General features: G+C 49.6%; 1 protein-coding gene across 2 annotated transcripts; it reads right to left on the bottom strand.

The window, feature by feature from the left end:
• Positions 1-5558: 5558 nt before the first annotated feature.
• On the bottom strand, positions 5559-17045 carry NOXO1 (NADPH oxidase organizer 1). Of its 2 annotated transcripts, none has more exons than XM_084640370.1 (8): positions 16877-17045; positions 12749-12829; positions 12548-12623; positions 11879-12059; positions 10602-10795; positions 9984-10097; positions 9081-9198; positions 5559-8093 (listed from the first exon to the last, which is right to left on the bottom strand). In XM_084640370.1, the coding sequence occupies exons 1-8, from the start codon at positions 16955-16957 to the stop codon at positions 7340-7342; spliced, it is 1599 nt and encodes a 532-aa protein (XP_084496496.1). In that variant the 5' UTR covers positions 16958-17045; the 3' UTR covers positions 5559-7339. The 2 variants fall into 2 exon arrangements, with proteins under 2 accessions (XP_084496496.1, XP_084496497.1); XM_084640371.1 differs by lacking the exon at positions 16877-17045 and adding an exon at positions 13283-13397.
• Positions 17046-21568: the final 4523 nt, after the last annotated feature.

The raw sequence follows: 21568 nt of genomic DNA, 5'->3' as shown, positions 1-21568 counted from the left end.
AGATGAAGTGGATCAAAACAAGAAATAGACCAGATTTGTTTTGTATTCATTTTCTTCTCCCTCCCTCCATGAAATCAACGGCCTGCTAAACCCAGTTTTGAGTTCTATCCTTGAAAGGGCCATTCTGTTTCTCGCAAAGCCGCCCCCTTTGTTGATTTTAATTCCCTGTAAGCCAACCCTGTAAACCATGTTGTCAGTTGCCCCTCCCTCCGCCAGAGCAATGGCAAACAATCGTTTCGTGCCCTTTTCCTTGGATTGCCCGAGCAGGAGCAGATGCCGTAGCATGGCAAGCATGGAGCCCGTTCAGCTCACCGCAGCAGTTATGACCATTGTAAACACCTCGCGCGTTATCATGCGGTGTATGCAGAACCAGCACCTGAAAAACCAGGCGAGGAGGCAACGGCAGCGCGGTGATCAGGACATGAACACACTTTTCTTTAAAACCACGTTCCCCCACGATTTGGAGATCATGGTGTTAATGGGGCCGGCTAATGCCATGGAAAAATGGTGTGCTGTGTGCTCTCCCCAAGCTCGTCCTCCTCATCTGCAAAATCGTCAGCCATGACGGAGAGTATCCCATCCTCGGAGTCCATGGACAGGGGTGGGGTGGTGGTTGCGGCCCCCCCTAGAATTGCATGCAGCTCAGCGTAGAAGCGGCATGTCTGGGGCTCTGTCCCGGAGTGTCCGTTTGATTCTTTGGCTGGTACGCTTGTCTGAGCTCCTTAACTTTCACACGGCACTGTGTTGCGTCCCTGCTGTAGCCTCTGTCCCTCATGGCCTCTGAGATTTTTTTGAAATGTTTTGGCATTTCGTCTTTTGGAACGTAGTTCTGAAAGCACGGATTCCTCTCCCCATACAGCGATCAGATCCCGTTCGGTCCCTGCTGGAGCTCTTTTTCGATTCTGGGACTGTATCGTCACCTGCGCTGATGAGCTCGCCTGGCCAAACAGGAAATGAGATTGAAAAATTCCCGGGGCTTTTCCTGTATGCCTGGCCAGTGCATCCGAGTTCAGAGTGCTGTCCAGAGCAGTCACAATGGTGCACTGTGGGATAGCTCCCGGAGGCCAATACCTTCGAATTGGGTCCACACTAACCCTAATTCAAAACGGCGATGTCAATTTCAGCGCTAATCCCCTCCTTGGGGAAGAGTACAGAAATTGGTTTTAAGAGCCCTTTGTTTCGAAAAAATGGCTTCATTGTGTGGATGGGTGCAGGGTTAATTTGGATTTAATGCTGCTAAAGCCGACATAAGCTCATAGTGCAGACCAGGCCTAATTGTCCTGTCCAGAAATGGAATTGGGAACCAGGTTTAGCTAGTACTCCACCATCACCAGCTACCCCAGTGCAGCAACCAGCAGAAATGAGCATGTAACAACCAGAAGAACTGCAAGCCCATTTTTCCCTTGATCAAATACATTTCCATAAGAGCAGATCCCACAAACAGAGCTGTTGGCAGCTCACAACCACAAAACCTTTCCGTGGAGACTCTAATCTTTTACTTCACATCTTAAGCTCCAAATGACAACAGATGGAAAACATGCCTTTGGTGGCCCTGATTAATCCACTGGGGACTGGAGCCTTGTTAACTTGAAAGGGTCTGTTTGTGTCTGGTTTCAAAGGCTGCAATGCATCTGTAACTCTGGGAGATTGCTGGGTGCCTGATGGAACAGCTGCTTGGCTTAGGCTACTTGGCTTAGATTCTGCCCAGATCCTGGGGCTGGTTGCATGATCACAAAACTGAAAGAAAAGAGTCTCTGGGGTGGTAACTCCCTGAATAGGTATAATCTGTGCTGTTTACCGGGTAAAAGCATGCATGTGCCTAAAGCGGTTTGCTGAATCAGGGCCTTAAAACTTAGTTTGATACATGGCACTGGTCTTTCTCCAGTAACAAAGATGTTAGGGCTAATTACTGCAGTTCTCTTTAAGGCTACTTCTCCAATCGTTCACTCACCTTGTTGTGCCAGCATGTTGGCTATATTGCTTTTAGCTGCTCTGACAGCTGGTGACGACGGGCGTATATAGAGAGGGAGGGATAATATTACACCTGAATGATCTTGCTCTTTTCAGTTTCTTACAGCCCTGCAATGTTGTTCTACCCTAGTTTGTTTGCATTTAATAAGCCCAGGGCTGTTTGAAAATGCAAATGACATTTTGAAAAGAGATCTACAGATCAAAAATCATTGGTAAAACGAGGAGCTGTTGGAGGAAAGCTCCCTGCCTCTACAGGAGTATTTTCATCAGAACCTTGGTCTTCAGAACTGTGCTGAGTGAACCAGTACTGCTGCTCACCGCTTATTGTATAGCTTTCTACATCTTTAAAGTGTTTTGCAAGATAATTAATTGGGAGGAAAGGCATGCCTGATGGGTCCTGGCTTCTGCAGAACACAGGCTCCAGATCCTGAAACTCTGCCATGAAACGCTGGACACCAGTTTCACCCTTGGAGACTTTACTCTCCACTTCTAACAGTTCCCAGGAGCAAATCAGCAGCAGAGTCTCCCTCAGGTACTTAGAATCTGCTGTATCTCTAATACATCGATCTGCTGCTCTGGCAACAATCATAATACGAACTCGGTGCTCACCTGCAGGAGAAAACAACTGGGCTGAAAGGAGGCGAGTCCCCCGTTTAACCAGTGTCTCAGCTACTGCAAAGCGCTCATCACTAGCACTTAAATCTAAGCACCGTGTCATCTATAATGTAACCTGCCCCAAGAGGCCCTTTAGTCTGAGTTACTGTGCTTTAACCCCCATCTCTCCTTGTAAGTGCCCTCTGCTGGCCGCTGCCTGCCTCTGTTGCCCAGCTACAACTTCACGGCAGGCATGTGTTAGGCCAGAGTGTGTGGGCAAAGTATGGCCCGCGGGCCCGTCCTGCCCGGCCCTTGAGCTCCCGGCCGGGGAGCCTAGTCCCCGGCCCCTCCCTCGCTATCCCCCCTACCCCGCAGCCTCAGCGTACTGCGCCACCAACACGGGAGGGGGCTGCACTGTGGGGGCAGGGGAGAGCAGGGAGGGAGGCTCACCAGCAGCCACAGGGGAGCAGGCAGGCGGCGCGGGTGGCAGGAGCGCGGCGAACGCGGGCGGAGGACTCGGGAGGAGCAGGGGTGGCCGCGCAGCCGGCCGGAGAGAAGCGGTGCTTTGAAGGGGAAACCGCCGCGTCTCTCTGGCTGCCCCTGCTCCTCCGCCCATGTTCACAGGGCCGCATTCTGAAAGGGGCTTTAGGGGGAGGGGGGGTTCCTGGGGGGCCTGTCAGGGGGCGGGGGGTGGATAGGGAGCAGGGCAGTCAGGGAGCAGGGGGGGTTGGATGGGGGTGAGGTCCCAGGGGGGCGGTTAAGGGCAGGGGGTCCCAGGAGGGGGTGATTAGGGGACAAGGAGTGGGACAACGTCCCCACCCCGTGTTACGGCCTGCCAGCCAGGGTCCTTTGCCTGTTTTAACGTAACCATGGCACATCCCAGTTTGTGCCCCTTCCGTTCTTTGGACGCCTCTGCAGATTTTGAGCTGAAATGGATCGCTGAGCAGAGACTCTCCGCACAGGGACTGGCTTAAACGCTGTTGGAATTCTGCAGGCAGCCGTGAGCCCTCTTCTCTCTCCAGATTACTGAAGCCTTTGGCTGTCGCTTACTGCTCTTTATTCAGAGGTTGGAGTAGCCGCTTGTCACGTAACATATTCTGAAAAGCTCAATATATTGGGTTGGCAACTCGCTAGTTTTTAGTTTGTGAAACGGGGAGAACAACTGCAAAATAGATGTCTTGTAAACCCCTTCCAACCCTCCCCTTCGACCCCATTATCCAACACCCCTTGCCCCCCCCCCCAGCCTCTTAAGCATATATTCTCAGTGCCATGCAGCTACGATGGTGCATTAAAAGGGCCTGTCAGCCTCTCTTTCCTACATATACATTTGACTTGACCAGGATGCCAACATCATGTTCCCACGCACTGCCAGACGAAGGGAAAATACATATTTGGAAGATATAAATATATTTACAACTCAGAGGAAAAGCTTGGCTTCATCTGTGTCCTCATGCTGCACTGAGCCAGCAACCTGCACCCCGGCAGCATACCTTGGGCAGCTCATCTCTCCGTGACACTGATGCATCTGGCTTGAGCTGTACAGAGCCCGCACGGGGATAGTTACTCAGCACGTCCTGGGATGGGCCGACTTGCGGAGCCGGTCAGTGTTAAGGAGAGCTCTGGACTGGCTTGCCGCTCCAACCGCACAGTCACGGAATTTACAGGCTTGGGACATTCCCGCTCCTCGGACTTTTGCAATGGACAGCACCACCCATAAGATAGGTCACTCCTATTAGTATGAGGCTGCTTGTTGGGATTAGAAGATAAAGGTTTGGGGGCAGGCCTTGGAGTGCAGTAGGGCTCTTCTGAGGAGTGTTTCCCGCCCTCACCCAGCATGGGTGCCACGGGCTTATTTCATTCTTTGTATTCGAGTAGCGAGATGAGAATTTCAGCAGTGTGGACAGAGAGGGGGACTGGCTCGTGGAACCATTAGAGAAGCAGCAGTAGTGAGATCTGGAGACAGCCTAGATGTGTGGGGCTAGAGGGAGGTAGAGTCAAGGATGACACCTAGGTTTGGGGGTCTGGGAGGATGGGTGGAAATGCCAGCAGTGATGGGGAAAAGAAGGAGTGAGGGATTGAGACCAATTCTGTTTTGGCCATGCTGAGTTGCAATTGATGGCATGAGATGCAACAGGAGAGGTCAGAGAGACAGGCTGACCTGTGGGATTGGACAAGCGACAGCTCAGGCGTGCAGAGGCAGAGCTGAAAATCACTATGCAGAGAGAGCAGCTGCAGCCATGCGTAAGCAGATGCGATCCCTAGAGAGCAGAGAGGGAGGAAGTTGCTTCTTAATGGCTTTTAATTTCTCTGCACACAGACATTGGCACCGTGTCCGCATCTTTCTCCCTGTGAGATGGAAACAGGAATTCCTCAAGTGGCTGACAGGTTTCAGAGTAGCAGCCGTGTTAGTCTGTATCAGCAAAAACAACGCGGAGTCCTTGTGGCACCTTAGAGACTAACAAATTTCTTCGGGCATAAGCTTTTGTGGGCTAAAACCCACTTCACGAGAGCTTATGCCCAAATACATTTGTTAGTCTCTAAAGGGCCACAAGGACTCCTTGTTCTTTCAAGTGGCTGAGAAGCTTTAATGTGTCATTGCAGGAGGAGCAGGTTAAAGCTACTAATTCCCCTAATAAGCGATTTCAACTTTTAATCTTCAAAAGGAGAAGCTGCAGCGCGAACAGTATGCTCAAAGGGTGCACTTGTGCTGAGATGTCCCGAGTTTATAGGGACAGTCCTGATATTCAGGACCTTGTCTTATATAGATGCCTTGTACTCCCCCATCCCCTGTCCAGATTATTCACACTTGCTATCTGGTCACCCCAGCTGAGGTGCAGTAAGTGATTCAAGAGGGGCAGTGACTGCCGAGTGGATAGGAGGCTTAGAGGTTTAAAAATAAACAGAAAGTGCCTCCCATGTTAGTCAGGAAGGAAGCAAAGCCTAAGAAAACAAACTGAGAACTGCCCCAGGGCAGCCATGAGACAATTACAATGCTGCAGCCTTGTAGGGATGCCAAATGAGTAGTCACAAGACTCTTGAGGAAGGACCGTTAAAGAAATCACAGTCCATCCTAGGGCAGACATTTGGCTGTTACCCAAGGTTGTGGCCATGTGCTGAAACCTTTCTTTGCACAGGCAAACTGAATTCAGGCACTTTGCAACCTTAATGTTCTTTTCAAGTAGTTTTTGTCTGTAATTCTGTGTTCCTAGATGACTGATTTCCTGCACATCCCCAGGGAGCTCTGACAATCCACAGCAGCTGAGGATCTGGCCCAGGTTCCTAGGCTGTACCCATCACCCTCCAAACTCATTACCTGCCAAATTTTAATTCCTAAAACGAACAGATCCTTGAAATGTAAAATAAACCAAGTACTGTGTCCGAGTTCTAAGAAACAGAGAGGTTCTATCATATGTTTAATCCAAACCAAGCCATAAATACATGTAATTTAGAACAATAAATACCTTGCAAGCTGAACAAAACAGCTTGGTTCATTGTGATCTCACAGGCATGTCTCAGAAAGTCAGAATAGCAGATTTATGGAAGGGTAATTAAATTACTGCTCGGGGGTGGGATAGCTTAAAGCGCCTTTGAATTAAAAATAGGTTTTCCCATGAGCATCTTCAGGAGTGAGTTTACAGGTGGGAATGGTTGTGTAAAGGGTGAATTTAAGCTAATATTAGAGAATCTTCATTGACAGTCAACACTTAGCTCAGAAGGGGGAAAATTCACACCAAAGACCTGATCCAAATAATTACGGTCATTCACATAGATAAGTGAGATCATGGGACTTACGCGCCCAAGCCCGTACAGACCCGCCTTGGAAGGATAAAGCCAGCCATCCAAGCTGCCTAACAGCTTGACTTTTCAGTTCTGGTGGCCAATCTGCAGATCCAGTGTGATTCACCAAAACGGTTTGACAAATAGCATTGAATTCATTCATGGTTCAACAACATTCCAAACTGCTCGCAGGTCAATTTGGGGACAGAGCAGAGGACTGGACAGTTTGAATAAATGATTCCTATGAATTATTCACTTGGCTCTACCGAAATAAGCGAAAGAAAGTCTGGGTCAGAGAACTCCCTCTCCTCCCAACAAATGTGATTGTTTACAAGGGTGGGGACTGAATCGCCTAACGTTGCAGTGGACCCTAAGAGAATACATGTGCTGAAGTGTGAGAGATGTGGTTACAATGTGTAAAGCAAACTGATCCCAGCCTGCACTGATTTAACACTGCACTTAAGTACAAGTCTTTCAGAGGAAGGCTGGTCTGGTGGTTTGGGTGCTGGCCTCGCACTTACAAGATCAGGGTTCAATTTCCTACTCTGATTTTCTGTGTAACCTTGAGCAAGTCACTTAGCCTCTGGGCCTCAGTTCCCTTCATGCCCCAATAATGGGGTAAAGCAATCCTTAGGCAGATGGCTGGGATTAATTTAACTCTAAAGTTTAACCTCTTAACCAGTTAGTGGGCCAAAGCCTCAGCTGGTGTAAACAACTCTACTGAAGTCAGTGGAATGACCCCATTTATGCCAGTTGCGGATCTGGTGCAGTATCTGCAGCAGAGACAATTCTGCGGCATTCCAGCCTCCAGTTCTTCCTGTGTGAACAGCGAGTCCAGTGTATTAGAGCAAACCAGCCAGTCAAGCAACCATGCAAGAGCAGCTTCCAACCAGGAGTTAAAGGCTGAGTCCATCCTCTCAGTCAGCTGAGCCAGGATAATGTCAGGAATTTCAGCTACTGCAGTCTCCACCCTCCAGCTCAGGGCGATAACGGAGTCTCATCGGAGACACACATGGTCTAGAGCATCAGTCGGTTTTGCACACGTCTCCCCTCCAGGGTGGAGGTGAGGGGAGGGTTGCAGGCTTGGCCTGGGTGCAGCCCTTTGCACAGCTCTCTTGGTCACAGTGCTGCATTTCTGGAGGATTTCCTGGACCGCGGGTCGCACGGGCACCTTGGGGATGCTGGCAGCAGAGTCTGGGCTGTGAAGGAAAGAATCTGAGTCGCTTGGAGACTCCTCCTCAAAGCCTGAATCATTCCTATCCTTGCTGGTGAGGTGAGGAGCTTTGCTGCCTCGACTGGCCGAGGCTTGACCTAGGCTCGCTTGCAGGAGGCCAGCCCCAGCCTGCTTGACTCCAGGCAGAGACCCTGATGAGCCTGCCTTCCAATCCCGGTTGAAGCCGTGTTCGCTCCCGCTCCCAGAACTAACAGACAGGCTGTCTAGCTCACACGTGAGGTTGGAGCTGGCTGTGCTCTCTGCCGCAGGCAGCGGGCCGCTCAGAGATCTCGATCTCATTCTGCTCGGAGGATCCCTGCCCTTTATGGGCCTCTCATGCACTGAGCGAGTCGGGGGCTCGTCCCCTGCCTGTGTCTTGCGCTGGGGGAGGGAACTCCAGTTGGAGAGGCTGGCGGCCTGCAGCATGTTAGGGGTGGACACACAGAGGCCAGTGTTCACCATTGTTTGGAACTTGCTGTGCGGGTTCTTATAGGGCTGGAGGAACATGGAGGGGATGTAGCCAGTGCGCTCATTGTACCTGAGGGAAAAGCAGGGGAAGGCAATACTTAAGGATAAGGGCAACTTCACGTGTGATCCAACCATGCCGGGGAGATCAGAGTCCCTAAGGGCACTCCCATCCCAGGGAAATGCAGGCGGGGGGTGCTAGGTACCAGCCACCTATGCCAGACCTGGGAGATAGGGACAGAACTTGGGGTGGGGCTGGGCAAAGGGAAGACAAGGAGCGAGCTCAGAACTGGTGACACCAAAGCCAAGGGAGACAAGGTTGGTGTTGGTCCTGCTTTGAGCAGGGGATTGGACTAGGTGACCTCCTGAGGTCTCTTCCAACCTTCATCTTCTATGATTCGATGACAGATGAGACCCATGGGACGTGTAGAATGGTGTGCTCAAATAGAGCCTTTGGGGTTGAATCCATCCCAAGGGAGCGGGGCCCTGCAAGCTGCCCTGACGGGATCCATGCCAGCTTTCAGTGGACAAGCACAGAGGGGTCACTGGGGTGCTGCCAGGGTAACCGTATCCATGCCCGCATAGAGATTCTGCAGCTAGGATAGCGGTGTACTGGGGTCGGTGGCTGCCATCCCAGCCCATAGGCATGAATTCCATGCCAGTCTCCGACTGCTTCCCCACACACAGTCCGTTCACTCAGGGTTTTGTGGGGGAGAGATGGATTTCGCCCTGGAAGTTTCACTGAGGATTCTTAATTCCTCCCAAGCAGCACTGGACAGGCTCCCCAGCACAGGACTAGCCGTCCCCAAGTGCAGTCCTTCAGTCCCTGGACCCCCGCCCCCTTCAAGGGAGTCCAGCCCATTCCTGTGTATTAGACAGAAAGACAGGGGAAAGATCCCTGCCTGGGTGAGAGAGTTCTCTAAAACAGTCTGGGTCACTGCCAAAGGCTGAGAGGTCCCTGCACACCCTCCCCAGGGCTGGGAATGAGTGAGCCGCTGCTAACGGGCTCTCTCATGGAGCGCTGACTCAGAAGGGGGATGGGGGAAGAGAACCTCCTTACCAGATCAGCCACCAGCCATTGTCAGATTTCTCCAGCACCTCCACAACTACCCCGACATTCAGAGAGAGCTCATCAGCCTTCTGAGATTCGTAGGCCCGCACGGCGTAATACAGAGTCCCTGGAAGAAAGAGGAAGGGGTCATTTCTGCTTTGCAGGTAAGAGAGCGCCCTGGATAGAGTGTAGGAACACCACTCTGGACTGCCTGCCATCTGGGCAGCAGAACTTACAAGCCTTAGGGGATCATTCACCCCAGGTGGAGGGACCAGCCCAATGTCTAGGCGTCACTTTAGACTGGCCCTCTGGACAAGGGTGAATTTACGCATTAGAAAAATCGAGCCTCACAAAGCCCCTCTGCAGTGGGTAAGGATTACGGAGATGGAGGAACCAAGGCCTAGGGCTAAAAGACACTATGTCAACTCCAAATCTAGTCAGTCTTCAGGAAGTTAAAGTGGGTTCCAAGTGCTGCCCCTGGCCCCAAGTCCCATTACCAGCTGGGTGTCCGGAAAAATGACCAACTGACCCACAGGGTAATTGTCGTCGTCAAAAGCACAAAGGAAACAAATTGGGGAAAATTGTCATCCGCAGGGCTGTTTGTAATGACAACAGGTAAACGTGTTCAGATGAGTGTGAGCTTTAAATAGACATCCCTGTAAGGGACTTGCCTGAGGTCACACAACAAGTCAGTGGCAGGGCTGGGCACTGGAACCCAGGTCTCCCAGGTCCCAGTCCTGGGTGTTAACCACCAGTTCGTGTCTCCTCTCTGTGACGTGTTTGTTTTTCATTCTGAGCTGAAACATGTATTTTTTTGCAGGACCTACTTTTAGGGGAGAAATGTCAGTGTAGTGACATGCAGCCCCAAGTGATGGAAAGCTCAGAGCCACAGCAAGGGATAAACAGACTCACCCTCCTCATCCAGTTCTCTGGCATTTGGACTCTCCTCCCCAGTTACTCTCTCCTCCAGATACGGAGCTGGGAACCAGGCTATTTGCTGATCCTTGTTCTCCACCAGCCACCACCCTGCAGCAAACAGCAGGAGGGAGCATGTAATGCAGGAGCACGTTTAATAACACAATACATTGCACTTGGACACTGCTGTCAAAGTGCTTCTCAGCCATTCATTATTGAAGCTTGCAGCCCCTCTGTTAATTATTATAGAGGAGATGGCAACCACCCCATATTAAATGGCCTAACACTTGCCATTGTTTTTATAAATGGGGCAGCCCTGGGAGTCAGGATCTTGGAGCCCCCAACTCATGCTCTCTCCCAAGGTTAGGAATAGAACCTAGGAGTCCTGACACTTGCACTCCTTGTTCCACCAACCAGAAAATCCTACTTCACTTGTTCTTTTCTTCTTGATAAAATATTTACAGTCCTAAACAAGGTAAGTTATACCATCCAGTATACACACCCCATATTACAAAACAAAACACAAACACACATTTTTGTCAGGCCACAAGCCAGTCTAAAAATCTCTAGAATTCACATCCAAAACCAGAAAATAACCAACCATACAAGACATACCGGTCATGTCCTTGATTAACACTTCGACAATTTCCTTCTTGGCAACTTTGAAGGGTCTGTTCTTTGTGTCTTTGGTTTCATAGGCTTCAATGCAGCTGTAGCTCTGGGAGACCACCGGCTGAGTAACAGAGGGGTTCTGCTGCTTGGGCTGGTCTTTCTTTCCATCTCCCATTTCTGAGGGCATAATTATAATGCTGGAAAGTAAAGTGTGACATTGGTTTGTTCTGCAGCCAGGAGAGAGACTGCATTTAGGATCAATTTCAGGAACATCCTTTGGGTGCAATTTACCCCTATGCAGAAAGCCAGGACAACAGGTAGGCATCATTTAAATCCATAGGATCTCAAAGCACTCAGCAAACATTCCCAAACATAGCTCTCCTCTCACATGAGTTCTTATGGCCATTTCACAGGTGGGATACTGGGGCACAGAGAGTTTGAGAGAGGTGCTCAAACTCACTCAGTGAAACAGTCGTAGAGTTGGGAATAAACCTCGAAAGGGCCCTGGTTCCCATACTCCGTCCCTTACCACTGGCCCACACTCCTAGCAGTATCTGCATTTCCACTTTGCAGGGGTTTGTAATGACCCTTCTGAATTGCAAGAGTCAGAGCATGGTGCACACAGGTTGTTAGCCTGCCTGTTTGCTTTCTGTCTGTCTGCAAAAGTGTAATTAACTTGCTCCATCCATTTTGCATTAAGCAAGACATCAAAACCCTGAAATTCACTGTTTCTGAGCGTGCTTTGATCTAGAATGAAAACTGCCTCATTTTTAATATGTTCATTATTATTGTTTTGCTGTTTGCCAATTGAAAACCATGATTTCAAATGAGCTAGCTCTCTAGATTTGAAAAGCAGTTGCTAATACAGAATCTCAGGCAGGGAAGCAGATCATAGATTGCTGAGAGACATTATTACTAAGGAAAATATTGGCTGATTTTTATTTCTGCTCTGCTGCACAAATAGACCGGTGGTCTGAGTGAAACCAGCAATATCTAGAAAATGCAAAGTTTTGCATCCTGAAAAAAGTAAGAATGGAAAAAGGGATCAAGGTGCAAGGAGAACAGGGGGAAGCATTATGGAAAACTTATCAGTGTTTTTATCATTCAATGTCACTTCAGTCCTCCTGCATTACTAATTAATTCAGAGTGGATCACAAAATGGAAAACGTTCTCCAGGAAAAAAAAAATAATTTTTTCTCCACGTTTTGTATTGAAATTTCCCTTCCCCCTGTTTATGAAACAGAAATGTGAAAAGCCGGGGAAGTGTAATCCATCAGTACCTGTTTTCTGGAAAGGAAGGATCTAGGTCTTGGGTTTGAGCTTTGAAAAACTGGATCACATCTTCGCTCTGGGAGACCTTAGCATCCGCTTTCAGCAGCTCCTGGGAGTAAGTCTCCAGCAGTTTCAATCTCTCCATTGACCTGCTCAAATTCCTGCTCTTTCTCTGCATCAATTTTGCATCTTTGAAGTGATAGAAGCAAAACACTGTTAGCAAGTGACTATAACGTGCTACTGCTTTGTACACAGTACCTTCTGCCAACACATTGCTAATTCCCATCCCAGTATGAGACTTCATATATAGAACCAGGATCAATTACTGTAAATATTGTTGCGTCTCTCCTCACCATTTTCAATAGCTTTTGCCTTGGAGTTAGTGCTATTTTGTATCAAGCCTTACATTTGCCCTTGATCATGCATGAAGGTTGCACTGTATCATGTTGCAAAGGGCTTGGATCAATATTTAAACTGGAAAGTTAATTACCAAATGTGTTCCTTTTTTAAGCCAACAATAGGCCAGATTCTGCACTGGTGTAAATCAGCACCAGCTGCAGCTCTGACCCAGTGACTGACCTCTAGTCCCCTTGCCACATCAGGGTCTTCCCTCCAACCCCTCCAGTCATTTTTGTTGGTCTTCCCTTCCCTCTCACCTGTTTATCAAATCCCCTTACCTTTAAACTTTGGAATGCTCCGGTCAGATTTCTTCAGTAAACCACCTTCTATGGGGAATTTTCTCTTCAATACTTTCTGAGTGACCCCAGAGAGCAAGAAAGGAAAGAAAGAGAATGAGCAATGGCATTCCCACCTGCCAATAAAGGCAGCAACAAAATAACACCAGTATGGAAATCATTTCCAGGGATTTGTTAACTTACATGAAATTTCTTAAACTCTTCAAAAGTCCTATAGATGAGAATGTTGTTTCGGTCTGACCAGGACACAGCCATCATGTACTTCTGAAAAAGGGAATAAAACAGGCTTTGATCACCCTAGCTGCGGTTTGAGATTCCCAGACTGGGGGTGCACCAAGCTCTTGCTGGGGGTCCGCAGAGACAAGAGTGCTGGCTTCCAGCTGTTAAGGCACATTTAAAATAAAATAAAATAATAATAATTTTAAAAAGCTAAATCCTTTCCTAGAGTTACTTTTCCCTGTAAGGAATCACTGAAGGAGCTAGAGGTAATGTACAGGATCACAGATGGAAAGGCAGGGAAGCCAAGAGGCAGCCATTCTATTAAGATGTGGCTCTGAAAAAGTTAGATTCTTCCTGTCCCAGCTGATAACTTTTTGATCCCACTATTGGCAAGCAGAAGAGCTAACATGACCCTCTAGTTGTAAAATAAAAAGCTCTAAAGTTTCCTAATTTGCAGTGGTCAATATATTTCCAGGAAAGAGACTCAGATCAAAGTACCTTCTGCTTTTTGCACTGCATCAAGCCAACAGCTTTCACGTCAACAGGGTACCGGCAACAGTTCATCTCTCCTACAGGCAGATGCTGCTCTCACTGTACACTGGCTCAAGCTCTGCAGAGTCTGCTATGGCACCTGCCTTCTGCAGACTAAATATTTAGGAGCAGGAGGGAGGGGCCCTGGCTGCTCCAGCCAATCAGATTTAAGCTAAACAACCAATTTTTGTTTCCTGATCCACCCAGAAATTTACGAGGTCCAGAAATTCCAAGATCTGCCAATTTCGACATGCCTCTCAACTGACAGCACTGTAGGCTGCTCCCTTGAGAAGCAAGTACGACTGGCTGCCAGTCTTGGAGCGCGAAGTCACAAATGTTGGGGGGAAGCTTCCTTTATGTTGTCTGGCTCTTTGCTTTTGAGCAGAGCAAAGGAAAGCGAGGCATCCCTGGGCGTTGGGTAGAGTTTGTGTGCCTGGGCGACAAATACAGGGATTCTTTGGGATAGACCAAACTAATTGTAGAATTTGAACATGCCGCCAATGAAAGTTGCTGGGGGCCGGGGAGAGGCAGCAGTGTAAAATGTGCTTGCTCGCACTGTGTGGGCCACTCCCTTCCACTGCAATGGATGCATAATACCATATTCAGCTCACTAACGCAGCAGGTGCACTTAGCCGCAGAGGGCTATGGAGTGTTAATGCCACGTTTGGGTATAGTTTGCAGTGTTGTTGTAGCCATGTTGGTCCTAGGATGTGGGAGAGACAAAGTGGGTCAGGTAAGATCGGTTACTGGCCCAACGTCGGTGGGTGAAAGCGACAAACTTTCAAGGCACTCTCTGTGTAGTTGAAAGCGTGTCTCTTTCACGCACAGAAGTTGGTCCAGTAAAAGATATTCACTCACCCACCTTGTCTTTCTTGTGGTGATAGCACAGGCAAGAGGCTGGGCAACCTTCCTAAACACAAACCCCCATGCCAGGGTGTCTCAGGCTTGACCTAGGGGTGATGGGGTAGCTGAGGCTCCACGCCTGGTCAGTTATGGGAGCTCCCAGAAGCCATGCCACCTTGTGCTGCAAGGCACGCCCCCAGATTCCTTTAGCTAACCAGGGCTGAGCTAGGCTAGTATTTGGCTGGGGCGGCCTTCAAGGAAAACCCAGGCACTCCAGGAACTAGCACTGAAGATTCAGCAGGTGAGGTTCTTCCCTCAGTCACTGTTGAACCAATGCCCTAGTCAGGCATTAGGAGGCACTGTGCTGCTAAAGGTGCTGTCTTTGGGCTAAGCTGGAATACTGAGGGCCTGACTAAAGAGCCCCGGAGGTGCTTTTTACCAGGAAAGAGATCTTCACCCCAAAGCCCTGGCCAAATTCCAGTGTGGTAGAGTCTGTTTCCCCTGCATTTTCAGTTGAATCAGTTGTTCACATCCTATCCTACACTGTGTAGATTTGCTATTACATCTGCTCTGTTCCACCTTAGAGTGCGTTGCGACCTTTCCAGACCACAGATATCGTAATGGTTAAGTATTTCCCATGTGTTACTCAGCCTCTAGCTGTGACTGCATTCTGCATGAGCTCTAGCCGGGCTCTAGTCCCTGGTAAACGAGACGGACAAACCTGGAACTCAAGCTGTGCCTCTTTCTTTGAGTCTGAAGTGTAGAGTTAATTTCTTGAATAGATTCCTCCAGAAGAACTGTGTTCCATAGATCATGACAATAATAAACCCTGATAAACCTGGGTAGCATCCCCAGCTCCTGCTCTTTGGTGATTATTAATGTTGTAACTAGCCCTATTTCTAGCATGATGTGTCTGTAGCAGAAATGGAGGTGGATATGTCACCCGCAGGGTCTATCTGGCTAGCACAGCCTACCAGCTAGGGCAAGAGAGAGGAGGCTTTTCTAACAGCTTATACTTAAGGGTCATTAAGAGACAATGTCACAGCAAGTAGCCTTAATGGCTCCTTGGGGAGCACCCAAACCTGTTTGCACCAGAGGAATCAGCCGGAGTCCCACAGCGTATGTCTACGCTGCACACTAAGTGCAGGCTCGGTGCAGACTCAGGTTCGAGCCCAAGCTCCCATTCCCTCCACACAGAAATGAGTCTGACTCAGACCAATAACCCCTCTTGACTTGGGCCCGTGGACCCTTGGAGGCAGGCGAGTCAGAGCCCGATCCTCCTGTGATGCGCATCAGAGCCCAGGCATGCTGCAGCGTAGACACAGCTCAAGTCCGGGTTGCCAGACTCGGGTCTGGAGAGTCTGCCAGTGCTACCCCACAATCCCCTGGGGCTGTGATTCCCATCCCTTCAATTCGAAAACCTGCCACTTGCTTCCCAGACTCTCAGGAGGATCTGGGCTCGCTGGGCTCATGTGAGCTGGTCCCGCTCTGCTCCTGACTTACGAGGAACCCCTAGCACGAAGCTTGCAATGAGCATCAGATTAGATGAGACTGAATGTGGGCTAGTATTTGGCTGAGGCAGCCTTCAATTGTTTTAAAATTCTCTCTCTCTAATGCTTTATTCCAACTGCTAAATAAAAACACCTGCTTTCAAGGCAGCTGCTGGTTGCTATCACTGAGCTCAGGTGCCCAAAAGGAGGAAATGTAGGGGGCCTGAGCACAGTCGGATGGAGTTGCAGGGTGACGAGCAGTTGCTGTACACAGGGGAGCGTCCCCAGCTCCTGGGCTGATGCTGGAAGAATGTTGAGACCCCACCAGGGGCCAAGAATGGGCAAGAGGCCAAACACCGGAGGAGGTGCCCTCAGAGAGACCAGAATGGGGACAGAGGTGCAGTTAGCCCCGTAGTCACGACAGCCATGAGGGGCACAGTCACTTCCCAGCAGGACGGTGATGTAATCACCTGTTCAGCAAGCTGCAGCACCAGCTCCCCTCAGAGGCCACCCAACAGGAAAGGGGAAGGACTTTCAGTCTCCGCCAACCTGGGGCTGGAGCCGAGCTTGTGAGTCAGAGGTGAAAAGCCCCATAACTCACTCCCTACCCCCTCAGAAACCCATCATCCTGCAGGGAAGAGGTTTCGGGATGGACTCTGCATTGTCTGAGGCACTTGAAGGGCAGAGTGGGACAACAGGAATCAGAGCAGCAGATCTGTTCTTACAAGAGATGACCTATGTCCCAGCTGCCTCTGCAGCCCCTAGGCAATTACAGGTCTGAAGCCTGGCCTTGCAGGATTTACTTAGCCCTAAACTGCCTCAGGCTAGGAATTGGCAAACCTCTTTCTTTTACCTTTTCTGATCCGATGTCCGGCAAATACAATTTGGCTCGTTCTGCATGTCAGAGCGACGTCTGGGGGCTGAGGTGCTTCCCTGCCCTCCTTCCCCATTTCCCAGTTCCCTGGAATTTCCTAAACCCCAGTCACAGAGACGATGGATTTTCTTCTGTGGCAAGAACCCTGCTGACACAGGACTGCCTGGATTGATGTGTTTGGGCCAAGTCCTCCCTTGCCACGGGTACACCTTGACCCGGTGGAACCAGTGCTGTTCCGGTATGGAAATGGCAGGGCAGGCAGGCCGTAGCCGCATGCACCGGGGGCATTGCCTCATGGGGTGTCCCTGTGGCCCAATGCAGGGGCTGCAGGGTAGGAGGGCCGGGATGTTTTACCTCCAGCTGGCTGGATCTCCATTCTCCCTCTTGGAGGTACTGGAGTGACGTCCACTGAGGAGCTACACTACCATGCCTCATCCCCTTCCTCTGTGAAGAGCCCCAGGCTGCATCCTTTCCCCCAGGGCTGCACGCCTGGATTGGGCCTGTGGTTTCCCTGCAGGCGGACATGCAGCCTCATAGCTGAGACTGGCCATGAGCCGGCTGCCCCACCCCCTCAGGCTGTTCTGTGCGTGCAGGCAGCTGGAGGGAAGGGACAGAGTGCAGGGCTTGGCTCAGGCTGCTGTCTGCCTCCCTGCTGTACTGAGCCAGCAGCCCTCCCTTCAAAGGGGGTGGCTGCTGCAGCTGCCCCGGCTGGCTTAGCATCTGAGAGCTCTGCCTGCACCTGGGCCCCTCCTGACAGGTATGCAGGGACAGAAAGGGGATGGGGCACGGAGCCACTGTCAGGTGCTTGCCTCAGGCTGCCAGCACCTCCCTTTGCACAGAAACCCCAGCGTCAGTCTGGCGCTCACAGGCTGCCATGTCCGAGGAGTTAACAATGCGGCCATGATGTGCCTGACCCAAGGGCGCTCAGTGCGCAGGATTCCACAGAGGCCAGGGTACCCAGGGCAGGGTAGACAACTACAGGAGAATAACATGGGGAAGCGGGGGGAATCTGGCGATATGAAGAACAGAGGACATTGTATTCCACCTCCCTGTCACACTCATCCCATTCATCTTCCGTTCCCCCATTCCAGGCTCTTCCATCCTCCCCAGACACCTCGCAGTATAAGATCCCACAGACTTGAACAATGAGAGAGCCCTGGTAGGCCCACACGATGCGGGGAGGGTGGGAGGGAGGGTGGGGAGTGTTGGCCCCACCTAGTTTTAAAGGTCCCCAGCAATGAAGTTGCCACCCCTTCCGTTGAGGAGTGTAGTCCACATACCCCATAGATCTCTCTGCTAGCAGATTTCCCTTTGCTCATTTTCACACACATACCCCTCAAAGAGCCCCAAACAAAGCCAGTTTGAGAGTATGTGCCAGGAAGCCATGTGTCCCACCCCCCAGCGGTGGCGTTCTGAGCCTTGCTGATGCGAAGGACAACAGCTGTACCTCTTTGTATTACAGTCGCACCTCAAGGCCTCAACCAAAGTCAGGGCCCCTTTGTGCAAACACATGGCAATTCCCTGCCCCAAAGAGGTCACAGTCTAGAGAGACAAAACAGACAATTGGATGGAGGCAGGGCTATTATTCCCATTGTACACAAGGGAAACTGAGGCAGAGATTCAGAGATGTGCCCAAGGTCATACAGGTAGTCTGTGTCAGAGCCAGCTATAAAGCCCATATCCCCTGACTCCCAGTCTGCTGCTTTAGTTCCCACTTCATTTTACCACTAGCCTGCCTCTCCATCATTTGTGAAATGTCCCCAGCAGGTGAACTTGAAGGGCCTGATTCTCCTCTCCCAGTGGTGTAAATCAGGAATAACCCGTTGATGTCAGTGACATTACACCAATGTACAAAGCAGAGTAACTGGGAGGAGAATCTAGCTCAGATCTTTAGCACCACATAAGAGCACGAACTGGAGTCTCAGAACAAAGATGCACAAGGATATCCGGGGCCAGATTCTCAATCTAGGTAAATCAGCATAGTTCCATAGAAGTCAGTTTCTAACAGTAACCCACAATGAGCCTCTTACAGCTACACAACCACTGAAACCTAGGGGGTATTGTTTAGCATGTGTTTAGCATGTGTTTGATTCAGGTCCAAGCTGTTTAGTAATCTGTACTATTCTGGGGAGTCCTCAGGGTACACACGAGAGTGGCTTGCTCCTGGGTTACTCTGACCTGCTTCAAGCTTCCCAGAAAAAACACCCCCCCAAAAAAACCACAAATGAGAAATTCTCAAGTCAGCCTCAAGATGCCACAGAGGCACAATCCACTTCCAGGCGAGAACAGCATCAGTACCTACCCTGGGCAGAGCAGGGGTGGGGCAGCTAACACCTGGAATGCTGTCTGCCTGAAAGCTTAATTCCCTGCCCGCAACATCTTCTGAATCAAACCCTGCCCTTTGCAGCTCTTGGAAGTCATTTGTGAAAAGACACGACATATCAGCGCCCTTAATGAAAAACCCAGCTGCCTGAAGGCTGATTGCAAGAGAACAAAGGAAAAGTTTTAGACACCTGTTAACGACAAAGACAAGCCCTAACTTAAAAAGGAAAAAAAAAAGAAAGAAAAAAGGCTTGGAGCTGACTAAAAGTACATTGTTTACAAGGGCCAAGGCTAAGAAATATGACCTTTCATGTCGGCTGGGATGAGAGGTTTTGCTAGCATCTGGCAGGGAACTTTAGGAACGTGTTTGGTTTCCTCTAACTCCATCAGCTGTGGCATGGAATAGTTAATTTCTCAGTGGTTGTTTGAATCCCACTCAAATGCTTCCAGCATTCTGAGTGCACACGTATCTTGTGCAGTGCTTTTCTCACATGAGAGTCACTCTCATCCTCCAGACACAGCTGAATTTCAATGATGCTAGGCACACTTTGTAAGGTCCTTCAGGATCCTTCCAGATAAAGGACACTCAAATAGTGCTGGGATGGTTATTGTGTGTCAATTACTCACCTAACTAATCCTATGTCACTGGGTCAAATCTGACCAACACTGAACTCTTTGTGATAGCTGTTTGATAGTGTGTGTAATAAACAGGTGATCTCAGCTCAGTTCCTCATGGATGGATGTCCATAGCAAGCTCGCCCTCAAGCTGCTTCTCTACTAGGTGAAAAAGCATTGCAAGAAACCAGTTTAGAATGGGGAGGGGTGCCCCAGTTCTCATTTCAGAGTAACAGCCGTGTTAGTCTGTATTCGCAAAAAGAAAAGGAGTACTTGTGGCACCTTAGAGACTAACCAATTTATTTGCGCATAAGCTTTCGTGAGCTACAGCTCACTTCATCGGATGCATACCGTGGAAAGTGTAGAAGATCTTCTTATATACACACAAAGCAATGAAAAAATACCTCCCCCCACCCCACTCTCCTGCTGGTAATAGCTTATCTAAAGTGATCACTCTCCTTACAATGTGTATGATAATCAAGGTGGGCCATTTCCAGCACAAATCCAGGGTTTAACAAGAACATCTGGGGGGGGGGGGGTTAGGAAAAAACAAGGGCAAATAGGTTACCTTGCATAATGACTTAGCCACTCCCAGTCTCTATTCAAGCCTAAGTTAATTGTATCCAATTTGCAAATGAATTCCAATTCAACAGTTTCTCGCTGGAGTCTGGATTTGAAGGTTTTTTGTTGTAATATCGCAATTTTCATGTCTGTAATCGTGTGACCAGAGAGATTGAAGTGTTCTCCGACTGGTTTATGAATGTTATAATTCTTGACATCTGATTTGTGTCCATTTATTCTTTTACGTAGAGACTGTCCAGTTTGACCAATGTACATGGCAGAGGGGCATTGCTGGCACATGATGGCATATATCACATTGGTGGATGTGCAGGTGAACGAGCCTCTGATAGTGTCGCTGATGTTATTAGGCCCTGTGATGGTGTCCCCAGAATAGATATGTGGGCACAGTTGGCAACGGGCTCTGTTGCAAGGATAGGTTCCTGGGTTAGTGGTTCTGTTGTGTGGTATGTGGTTGCTGGTGAGTATTTGCTTCAGGTTGGGGGGCTGTCTGTAGGCAAGGACTGGCCTGTCTCCCAAGATTTGTGAGAGCGTTGGGTTATCCTTCAGGATAGCTTGTAGATCCTTAATAATGCGTTGGAGGGGTTTTAGTTGGGGGCTGAAGGTGACGACTAGTGGCGTTCTGTTATTTTCTTTGTTAGGCCAGTCCTGTAGTAGGTGACTTCTGGGAACTCTTCTGGCTCTATCAATCTGTTTCTTCACTTCCGCAGGTGGGTATTGTAGTTGTAAGAATGCTTGATAGAGATCTTGTAGGTGTTTGTCTCTGTCTGAGGGGTTGGAGAAAATGCAGTTGTATCGCAGAGCTTGGCTGTAGACGATGGATCGTGTGGTGTGGTCAGGGTGAAAGCTGGAGGCATGTAGGTAGGAATAGCGGTCAGTAGGTTTCCGGTATAGGGTGGTGTTTATGTGATCATCGTTTATTAGCACTGTAGTGTCCAGGAAGTGGATCTCTTGTGTGGACTGGACCAGGCTGAGGTTGATGGTGGGATGGAAATTGTTGAAATCATGGTGGAATTCCTCAAGGGCTTCTTTTCCATGGGTCCAGATGATGAAGATGTCATCAATATAGCGCAAGTAGACTAGGGGCGTTAGGGGACGAGAGCTGAGGAAGCGTTGTTATAAGTCAGCCATAAAAATTTTGGCATACTGTGGGGCCATGCGGGTACCCATAGCAGTGCCGCTGATCTGAAGGTATACATTGTCCCCAAATGTAAAACAGTTATGGGTAAGGACAAAGTCACAAAGTTCAGCCACCAGGTTAGCCGTGACATTATCGGGGATAGTGTTCTTGACGGCTTGTAGTCCATCTTTGTGTGGAATGTTGGTGTCGAGGGCTTCTACATCCATAGTGGCCAGGATGGTGTTATCAGGAAGATCACCGATGGACTGTAGTTTCCTTAGGAAGTCAGTGGTGTCTCAAAGGTAGCTGGGAGTGTTGGTAGTGTAGGGCCTGAGGAGCGAGTCTACGTAGCCAGACAATCCTGCTGTCAGGGTGCCAATGCCTGAGATGATGGGGTGCCTGGGATTTCC

The sequence above is a fragment of the Lepidochelys olivacea genome (genome assembly GCF_965140295.1).
Source record: "Lepidochelys olivacea isolate rLepOli2 genome assembly, chromosome: 10".
NCBI classification, from domain to species: Eukaryota; Metazoa; Chordata; order Testudines; family Cheloniidae; genus Lepidochelys; species Lepidochelys olivacea.
The sequence above is the reverse complement of the archived record's forward strand: the minus strand, read 5'-3'. Positions and strand labels throughout refer to the sequence as shown.

Excerpts from the sequence above, each read along its gene's own strand:
- NOXO1 (XM_084640370.1), bottom strand. The coding sequence starts at position 16,957 with ATGAGGCATGGTAGTGTAGCTCCTCAGTGGACGTCACTCCAGTACCTC. Across the intron at positions 12,060-12,547 it reads GAGCATTCCAAAGTTTAAAG|ATGCAAAATTGATGCAGAGA; the intron begins GTAAGGGGATTT and ends ATCACTTCAAAG. Across the intron at positions 9,199-9,983 it reads CAGAGAACTGGATGAGGAGG|GGACTCTGTATTACGCCGTG; the intron begins GTGAGTCTGTTT and ends TCTTTCTTCCAG.